Source organism: Babylonia areolata, chromosome 32, assembly GCF_041734735.1.
Source record: "Babylonia areolata isolate BAREFJ2019XMU chromosome 32, ASM4173473v1, whole genome shotgun sequence".
Taxonomy (NCBI): domain Eukaryota; kingdom Metazoa; phylum Mollusca; class Gastropoda; order Neogastropoda; family Buccinidae; genus Babylonia; species Babylonia areolata.
Window position 1 is genome coordinate 22,038,625 of NC_134907.1, and position 10,625 is coordinate 22,049,249.

The window sequence follows — 10,625 nt, forward strand, 5'->3', positions numbered from 1 at the left end:
TTACAAGAAAGGATGCTTCCTAGGGGAGTGAAAATTAACTTTACAAATAACCCAAAAATGTATTAAGTAGACGCAAGTGATTTTGGAAAAATCAAATTGTAACAATATTGAAGCAGAGTAAGTAATTACTAAGTAGTATTCAACACAAAAGTGATTTTGAAAAATCCACTTTCAACAACAATGAAGCAAAGTAAGAATTTACTACGCAGTATTCAACACAAGTTGCTGTTGAAATAGTTTGAATCACAACACAGGGTGACAACAGAATGATGAAAATTAAATATATATATATATTTTTTACATCAAACTTTAACATTAATTTAGTAAAACAACAAAGAAGTCAGTGTTCAGAACAGCAGCAGCAGCATATGTGTGGATGGTTTTTTTTGTTTTTGTACAAAGTCTAGTTAACAGATCTGCAACATTATTGATTAAAGCTTGGCATGTTTGTCTGTCCACAGACATTAACAAATCAATGTTTATATAAATGATCAACTGTGGCACGGTACGATATTGACATTAGTTCAGGATGGACTGAAAGATCTGTGAACAAATCACCAACTGGTTAATATTTCCTGGCGTTTGTTAAAAAAAAAAAAAACAAAGAAACAAAAACACGTACTGTGGCATAATATTGTTGGAACCATTTCCCGCAAGTAGGTGGCATAATATTGCCAAAATTATTTCCAGGTGTTGGTGAAAAAAAACAACCAAAAAATAAACCTGGTACATATTCAAGAACCTTTACAAGCGTGGATTATTCATAAAATGATTCAATATTTTTACATGCAAGGCAGACAATTTAACATACAAGTCTGGATTATCCATAAAATGATTCAATATTTTTACATGCAAGGCAGAGACAATTTAACATTTGACTACCAAGAATCAGCAAGTGCACACACACAGCTCATGGAAATACAACTGTAATGAAACATTCAATTTTTTAAGAAAAGGAGAAAAAAATATCACTTTTTATGTTCCATAACAGAAAGCTGTTTTCATGACATGTTTAAAAAAAAAACCCAAAAAGATCTTCCACAATTGGCACATCAAATACACATCCAAGTTATTATGCTTCGCGTTTATTCTAAACAGCAGTGTCAAACAATCATTTTGTAAATTCATTTGCGAAATCATTTCATTAATCTTTGATATTGCTACTAAGTGTTGGTTTTGTAAGACTGCCAAAAATAAAGAAAAAAGTTACAATAATGAATATAAACTTGATATCTCATATTAACTATTCATTTTCTAACGGTGAAAAAAGATCTTAATGAAACATGATTATCATATTCTATTTGATCATGAAAAAAAATTTTCATTATAAAGAATGGTTGCAAAAACCATAACGAACATGAATTCTTTCTCACTCAAGTCACAATTATGTAATAAATTTACAAGCTTGCAAAGAAAAAAATATTAGAATGTTTCAATACTTTGTGAAGATAATGAATAATTATTAGAATGTTGCAATAATCAGTGAAGATAACAATAGAATATTACAATAATTTGTGAAGATAAACAGAATATTACAATAATTAGTGGAGATAACAGACTATTACAATAATTAGTGAAGATAACAAATAGAATATTACAATAATTAGTGAAGGTAACAAATAAAATATTGCAATAATTAGTGCAAATACTCTCTTGCATGAGTTGCTTAATAAATCAACCAAATTATAACCAGCCTTCACCATCTACATACCAGTGGATGTACACACAAAGCTTCGACATGCTCACAGATTGTCTATTCAAGCAAAAGTTTGCGTGAACATGCATTTGACAAAGGCATTTTGGTGTCAAAAGCACTGGAACCAACAGGGACACAGAAATACAGCAGATCAAAAACAAAAAGGTTGAAGCGATCAGCACATTCTAAAAGCAAGCTGTGAATTCCTGTTAACTTGGCATCAGAACAAAATTCTAAAACAAAAAAAAAGGTATTTTTTAAAACAAGTCGGTGTCAAAATTCGAGAATTGTTTAAATATTTTAATGGTAGTGTTTTCTTTCCACTTGTTCTTTTTATTTTGATCACAAAAATAAATGAATAAATACACACACAAAAAAACAGACTTCAATTCACATAATCACTTCTGAGATATTTTTCTGAACAATTAAATTTTGCTGTAAAAAATATCACTCAAGACTGTAACTTTAAAACAAAATGGAAAATTGTTCAGTGAACTGGAATGGTGATGAAATAGCTCCTGAGATTTATTTTCCGAAGAAGGGGAAAAAAACACAGCCCTCCTCATAGCCTCCACAGAATATTCTCATGTCCAGTCAAGGTAGCTCTCTACGACCCCCCAAAACTGATGCTAAATTTGCATGCCAACTTTGCACTGAAAGGAAAAAAAAGAATTAGCATCAAGTTTGTCACTGCGTAAATCTATAGACCCGAATTTCACGGCGAAACTTTTCTTTTGCATGAGGGAGCAAAGCCTTTGACTTTGCAAGCAAAGTTTTACCAGTTTTTGTGTTGATCCCATTCTTTCTAAACTGAGACAATATTTCATGAGATTTCCCCTCTTACCAGATCCATTTCTTGAGGAAACTGCTCCTCCCTTGTTAGCTGGATGTAGTGTACATCTCACTAATGTATGCTTTCAAATGCATGCTGTATTGTTGTGGAAACCGTTTGACATTTGTGTGTGGTGGAGCGCTTGTGAATGTTCCTGCATTCATGTGTGTGTGTGCATGCGTGACTGTGTTGCAGAAGTGTCTTCTAAAGGGAGTCACGGTTTCCAATGTTTAATTGTGTGGGTGTATTCTGGGACACGTTTCTGTGTGTGTAGGTGGTTGGTGGAGGTTATGGAAGGGGGGTGGGGCATGGTGAACGAAATGTAAAACGCTTTGAGTAGTTTTTCTGGAAAAATGCGCTACATAAACATCCATTAATATTATTATTATATTTCTTGAAGAGATCTCCATCCAAGCTTAGCTTCCACATCAGGTTGTTGCAAGCACCTGGCTACTACCTGAGCTATAAAAATGTTCCCCCCAAATTAACACTTGCTCCCACTTTGCTTCCTATTTCTTCTTCCATAGTAACCGGCGTGTACACTGAAAATTATCTCAGTTTTGACACACAGTGCTTGCTTTGAGTGTACTGGCGCTATGGCTTCAATCAAGACATGTGGGTCAATTTTTGCACAGATTCTTTGCATGCACATTTTGCATAATTTTTCTCTTGAGTCAATGGAGTTTCACCTTTATACTTGAAAACCTACTGATGTTTATGCAGGTTCACCTGCTTGTAGTGCATTGCATATATATTAATTTTTAACTGAACAAGCTCGGTGACATCAGTCATGTCACGTGGTCAGTGTGTACAGAAACTGACTTTCAGCACATCAAAATTCTCCGTTTAACTGAAATGTTAGCTACTGAAATACATCGCTAAAAACTATGCTCCCCAGAGGTGACGATGTTACATCATCCACTGCATTTCATTTCAAATGCAGCCATTTAGCAAACCAACAAGCATACAGACATTCATGACTGCAGATGACAATCCAAACTGAATGTGGCAGGGTCAGACAAAAGTTTTGTGCCATCAAGGCTGAATGAGTAGTAGTTGCACTAATACAATGGTATGTTTGGTTCAGCACCATACTACTTCCCTCAGAACATCTGACATACAAGTCTTCAAGATTAAGAGTTTGTAAGCACTTTGGAGGGGTAAGGGGGGGTGTTCAAGAATTTTGACTACACTTTGAGTATTGATGCACTAAAGTGTGGTTTTCAAGAGTGCAGAGCAAAACAACTGTGGTACACAGTGACATGTGCATTCAATTGCTGGTTAACAAAGACCTCATGAATATCAAAGTAATCTGTTAATACAAAACGGTAATGACTCTGCAAGTCTGCATAGGTGTTGCGATCATTACTTTCTGATTGCAAATAATACTTTGAACAGGTTTCGCTTTCAGTTCATACAGTCATGCTGTAAACTATGTCCAAACTGGATCTCTTAATCATACAAATTTCAAACATTTGCAATAATGAATCTGGCAAACAAAAGCAAAAAATTTTTTTTTAAAAAGCTTCAGATAATGTTCTTGTTTCTATAACCAACCGAATGCTGACATACAGGATCTTTAAAATGCGTATTTGATCTTCTGCGTTCGGATATGCACAAAGGGGGTCCAGGCACTAGCATGTCTGCACATGTGTTGACCTGGGAGATTGGAAAACTCTCCACCCTTTACCCACCAGGCGTTGTTACCGAGATTTGATCCCAGGACCCTCAGACCGAACGTCCACGTGGAGTGATGGCCTACAGGTAACGCGTCTGCCTAGGCAGTGAGAGAATCTAAGCACACTGGTTCCAATCCTGGCACAGTCGCCAGTATTTTCTCCCCATCCACTAGACCTTGAGTGGTGGTCTGGATGTTAGCCCTTCGGATGAGACTATAAACCAATATCTCGTGTGCAGTATGCACAGCGCACATTAAAGAACCCAAGGCAACAAAAGTGTTGTCCCTGGCGAAATTCTGTAGAAAAATCCACTTTGATATGAAAACAAATATGAAAAAAAAAAAAAGCAGGCAGGAAAAAATACAAAAAATGGGAGGCACTTCTCAGTGTAGCGATGTGCTCTCCATGTGGAAAGCAGCCTAATTTCACACAGAGAAATCTGTTGTGACAAAACAATAAGAAAAAAGGAGTAATCTAAGAGTTAACCACTCGGCTGTTACACCGGTCTGGCCAGTATTCTGATCACGTCTAACTTGTCCCATCTCTACATCTGCCAAGCCACAGCTGCTCAGACACCAGAACCACTACATGCAACAATCATGGAGTATAGTTCACTCAACAAAATTTACATATATATGTCCAATTAAACACATTACACCTATCTAAACGCACTGAAACTATGTTACGTCTATGGCCATTGCAAAAAGAAACTTGGTATGTCTATATCACCCAGGTTTTGCGTTATACTAAATGTCATTGTATTAAAGACCAGTATTAATACTACTCTGGGTGTATAACCCTGACATTGCACAACAGAGTGAATTTCAGTACATGACTGTCAGCCACCAGTAATACTTTTCTTGCTGGATAAACTTCACTTTGAACCATGATAAGTAAATATCACATCTACAAATACCAGTATGCATGACAAATCATAAAAAATACCCCCAAAAACCCCAAAACCCAACAACCTCCATTCCTTAATACTTTTCAATGTGCATAACCCTGGTCTTTCTAGGTTTCTTGTTCATCTTGTGAGGGATAAGCATCACTTCAGTTACAGTATCGACTGGGAAAAAACAGAGTATTAAAGGTAAAACAAGAACACAATGGGGGGGAAAAGCAGACACTGTCTGCACAAAAAAGGAAAACCACTCCATTTATCATCTCCCCTGCCCCACGTACAATCTATAATATTGTGTAGCACTCTAAAAATGTGCACATACACATTTTTATCAAAACTGTAAAGAAAAACAACCAGCGGTAAAAACCACCTCTCTAACACAGCAAAATCCAGTGCCCCAATAACAGATGTTTTTTTGTTGTTTCTTTTAAAGTACTTTATAATCAATTAAGCGGTAAAATCCAGTGCCCCAATAATAATAGATTTTTTTTTCTGTTGTTTCTTTTAAAGTACTCTTAAAATTATTTATCCCTGAACAGGGGAAAAAAAACTACCACCACTTTACACCACAACATACCACAAGCAATTGAACGGAAAAACTGGAGGGTTTGTTTTAAACATCTACATCAATCCCCTCCCCATCTATTTCTACCCAACCCCTACTGTGTGAATCTGACAATGTATCAAGACTCTGCGCCCACCAAATCATATTATGAATACCTGTCATTTACCAAAATATCACTTTGAATGAATAAAACTATCCAAAGCAGTTTGACTTCATTAAATACGAATCAACCCAACAGGTCTGTGTAAATAAATAAAAACCTTATCAAAATGGAAATGACACTGATATGACTGAAAAACTTCCATCCAAAACAAAAAAACATGCGCAGTAACTTCAAAACAAATACATCTGTAAACAAGCGCACAAGTTTATACCACATTGTGCAACTCAACAAAATGACAAAAAACATGAATTGCTGAAACTTCCAAAGATCTCGTTCTCCGCTCTGTCATTCTGATTTAAACAAACAATGTTGACCAAACATTCCTCGAAACACTTCACCAATGGTTTTGTAAACGCACATAAGCACACATCTTAAATAAAACGACAACCATTATACAAACGAAATGAACAAACCATCCCAATCTGGCAGTGTATCGTTCAATCAATGAAGCAGGCGGTTAGAAGACTGTTAAATATTTGTCGTATTATAGACAGCATTATGTACACACAGAGAAAAAAACACCTCCAACTTCCTTCATAAGTAGACGAGGATCATACAAGCACAGCCTACGTTCACCGTGATGCGTCTAATCTTCCCCATGCTATTCACAAAGCTGGGCCACCCAGCCACCTGCAGAATCCCTTCCACAGAACCTTTAAAATAAAACTGTTCCCCAAGCACAGTTAACTCTTCCACAGAACCTTTAAAATAAGACTGTTCCCCAAGCACAGTTAACTACCTGTTGATCACCCATTGTTCCCAAACACTAACTTCTCAGGTGTCTTCAGAAACCTCAAAGCAGAGTTATCAGGGGTAGGAATTCCAAAACGGCGTGGGTGTTAAGTTGATACCAGACACTGTTAACAAGGAAGCTTTCAGCAACTTCTCAGGTTTCTTGTTCCCAAAACAACAACTTCTCAAATTTCTTGATCCCCAAAACAGTAACTTCTCAAGTTTCTTGTTCCCCAAATAGCAACTTCTCAAGTCTCTTGTTCCCAAAAACAACTTCTCAAATTTCTTGATCCCCAAAACAGTAACTTCTCAAGTTTCTTGTTCCCCAAATAGCAACTTCTCAAGTCTCTTGTTCCCAAAAACAACTTCTCAAATTTCTTGATCCCCAAAACAGTAACTTCTAAAGTTACCTGTTCCCAAAAACAACTTCTCAAATTTCTTGATCCCCGAAACAGTAACTTCTCAAGTTTCTTGTTCCTCAAAACCATAACTTCTCAACAAAACAGCAAGTTCTCAAATTTCTTGTTCACCCAGAGGTAACCTTGAATTTCCTGTTCCCCCCAAACAACTTTTCAAATTTCTTGTTCCCTCAAACGGTAACTTCTATAAGTTACCTGTTCCCCAAAACAACTTTTCCAATTTCTTGTTCACCCAGAGGTAACCTTGAATTTCCTGTTCCCCCCAAACAACTTTTCAAATTTCTTGTTCCCTCAAACGGTAACTTCTATAAGTTACCTGTTCCCCAAAACAACTTTTCCAATTTCTTGTTTCCCCAAACAGTAACTTCTAAAGTTTCCTGTTCCCCAAAACAACTTTTCTGATTTGTTGCTCCCTCAGACAGTAACTTCACAAATTTCATGTTGCCCTCTAGTTTCCCAAAACAACTTGTCAAAACCAGAATCCCAAGCAGAGCCTCTAGTTTCCCAAAACAACTTGTCAAAACCAGAATCCCAAGCAGAGCCTCTAGTTTCCCAAAACAACTTGTCAAAACCAGAATCCCAAGCAGAGCAGCGTAATGGGCAGCAGGCAGGAAGGAAGAAGGAAGGAAGGAAGGAAGGAAGGTTTTCAGTAATCGTCGTCAATCTGCCGGTTAGGTATGGACTTGACGATGGCCTTGGTGGCCGCGGCGGCCGCTAACGACGCGTAGGGCGTCCACTCCTTGTTGTGCTGCCCATCGATGTAGTCCGACACGCCGCGCACAAACAGGAAACTGTCTTTGCGGTTGCCCACAATGGACTCCAGCACCTGGTCGAACTCCGAGTCACAGGCAGCCAGAGTGTAGCGGTTGGCGAAGTCGTGCCGGGAGACCTCGTTGCGGATTGGTCGGCCGGCGCCCATGACCCCAAAGTGCACGGACGGGGCGTCCAGGCGACGGGAGACCCCATCTGGGGGCTCCGGGTGCTGCACCTCGATCACCTGCACACAGGTTTGGTGTACGTGTTGTTTTACACATCTACCATTTGCAGATAACTGACGATCATGAGAAGTTTGCTGACAGGCGAAACAGGTTAAAGCATTAGACTTTCAGTCCCAGGGTCCCCAGTTCTTCTTCCTTCATGGGCTGCAACTCCCACGTTCACTCGTACGTAAAGGAGTGGGTTTTTACAAGTATGACCGTTTTTACCCCGCCATGTAGGCAGCCATACTCCGTTTTTGGGGGTGCATGCTGGGTATGTTCTTGTTTTCATAATCCACCCAACGCTTACATGGATTACAGGATCTTCAACATACATAAATGGTCTTCTGCATGCATATACACACAAAGGGATTATACTGCAGTGTGTGACTTCAGAACTGTTCTGCTGACTCATCTCAGATTATACTGCAGTGTGTGACGTCAGAAATGTTCTACTGGTTCATCTCAGATTATACTGCAGTGTGTGACTTCAGAAATGTTCTGCTGGCTTCAGATTATACTGCAGTGTGTGACTTCAGAACTGTTCTACTGGTTCATCTCAGATTATACTGCAGTGTGTGACTTCAGAAATGTTCTGCTGGCTTCAGATTATACTGCAGTGTGTGACTTCAGAACTGTTCTACTGGTTCATCTCAGATTATACTGCAGTGTGTGACGTCAGAAATGTTCTACTGGTTCATCTCAGATTATACTGCAGTGTGTGACTTCAGAACTGTTCCACTGGTTCATCTCAGATTATACTGCAGTGTGTGACTTCAGAAATGTTCTGCTGGCTTCAGATTATGCTGCAGTGTGTGACTTCAGAACTGTTCTGCTGGCTTCAGATTATACTGCAGTGTGTGACTTCAGAACTGTTCTGCTGGCTTCAGATTATACTGCAGTGTGTGACTTCAGAAATGTTCTACTGGCTCATCTCAGATTATACTGCAGTGTGTGACTTCAGAACTGTTCTACTGGCTCATCTCAGATTATACTGCAGTGTGTGACTTCAGAAATGTTCCAGTGGCTCATCTCTCACCTGGTTGTCCCCAATGCTCATGTACAGCCGATCCGATTCTGGGGGAGGGCGCTCGTAGTTGGCCTCCTGCGTCTTCAGGAGTTCTTGCCCTTCCTGGAGGTACTGCTCCCAGGGGGCGTAGTCGGGGTTGGCGTCCCGCGTGTCCTTGATGCGCTCCACCAGGCGCTGAAGTTCAAGGTCACGAGGGGCCCACGTCTTCAGCTGGTAGTTGACCGACCCATCTTTGTCCTGTGCACAGTCAACAGGTTCAGTTTTATATCCTGTACACAGTCAACAGGTTCAGTTTTATATCCTGCGCACAGTCAACAGGTTCAGTTTTATGTCCTGTACACAGTCAACAGGTTCAGTTTTATGTCCTGTACACAGTCAACAGGTTCAGTTTTATGTCCTGTACACAGTCAACAGGTTCAGTTTTATATCCTGCGCACAGTCACAACAGGTTCAGTTTTATGTCCTACGCACAGTCAACAGGTTCAGTTTTATGTCCTGCACAGTCACAACAGGTTCAGTTTTATATCCTGCGCACAGTCACAACAGGTTCAGTTTTATGTCCTGCGCACAGTCACAACAGGTTCAGTTTTATGTCCTGTACACAGTCAACAGGTTCAGTTTTATGTCCTGCGCACATTCACAACAGGTTCAGTTTTATATCCTGCGCACAGTCAACAGGTTCAGTTTTATATCCTGCGCACAGTCACAACAGGTTCAGTTTTATGTCCTGTACACAGTCAACAGGTTCAGTTTTATATCCTGTACACAGTCAACAGGTTCAGTTTTATGTCCTACGCACAGTCACAACAGGTTCAGTTTTATGTCCTACGCACAGTCACAACAGGTTCAGTTTTATGTCCTACGCACAGTCAACAGGTTCAGTTTCATGTCCTGCGCACAGTCACAACAGGTTCAGTTTTATGTCCTGCACACAGTCACAGCAGGTTCAGTTTTATGTCCTACGCACAGTCACAACAGGTTCAGTTTCATGTCCTGCGCACAGTCACAACAGGTTCAGTTTTATGTCCTGCACACAGTCACAGCAGGTTCAGTTTTATGTCCTGTACACAGTCAACAGGTTCAGTTTTATGTCCTACGCACAGTCACAACAGGTTCAGTTTTATGTCCTGCACACAGTCACAGCAGGTTCAGTTTTATGTCCTGTACACAGTCAACAGGTTCAGTTTCATGTCCTGCGTACAGTCAGAGCAGGTTCAGTTTCATGTCCTGCGCACAGTCAACAGGTTCAGTTTCATGTCCTGTGCAGTCACAGCAGGTTCAGTTTTATGTCCTGTACACAGTCAACAGGTTCAGTTTTATGTCCTACGCACAGTCACAACAGGTTCAGTTTTATGTCCTGCACACAGTCACAGCAGGTTCAGTTTTATGTCCTGTACACAGTCACAACAGGTTCAGTTTCATGTCCTGTGCAGTCACAACAGGTTCAGTTTTATGTCCTGTACACAGTCAACAGGTTCAGTTTCATGTCCTGTGCAGTCACAACAGGTTCAGTTTTATGTCCTGTACACAGTCAACAGGTTCAGTTTCATGTCCTACGCACAGTCACAACAGGTTCAGTTTCATGTCCTACGCACAGTCACAACAGGTTCAGTTTCATGTCCTACGCA

General features: G+C 39.7%; 1 protein-coding gene across 8 annotated transcripts in view; it reads right to left on the reverse strand.

The window, feature by feature from the left end:
* Positions 1 to 593: 593 nt before the first annotated feature.
* The window catches only part of LOC143276450 (uncharacterized), a 65,775-nt gene continuing 55,743 nt past the window's right edge, over positions 594 to 10,625 (reverse strand). For 6 of the 8 annotated variants that reach the window (XM_076580950.1, XM_076580949.1, XM_076580948.1 and 3 more), the window contains 2 exons: positions 9,007 to 9,234; positions 594 to 7,987 (listed from right to left, as the gene is read on the reverse strand). In XM_076580950.1, the coding sequence (XP_076437065.1) occupies positions 7,637 to 7,987; positions 9,007 to 9,234 (579 nt within the window). In that variant the 3' untranslated portion in view covers positions 594 to 7,636. The remainder of the gene's footprint in view (positions 7,988 to 9,006; positions 9,235 to 10,625) is intronic. The other 2 variants (XR_013053577.1, XR_013053578.1) reach the window with 2 other exon arrangements.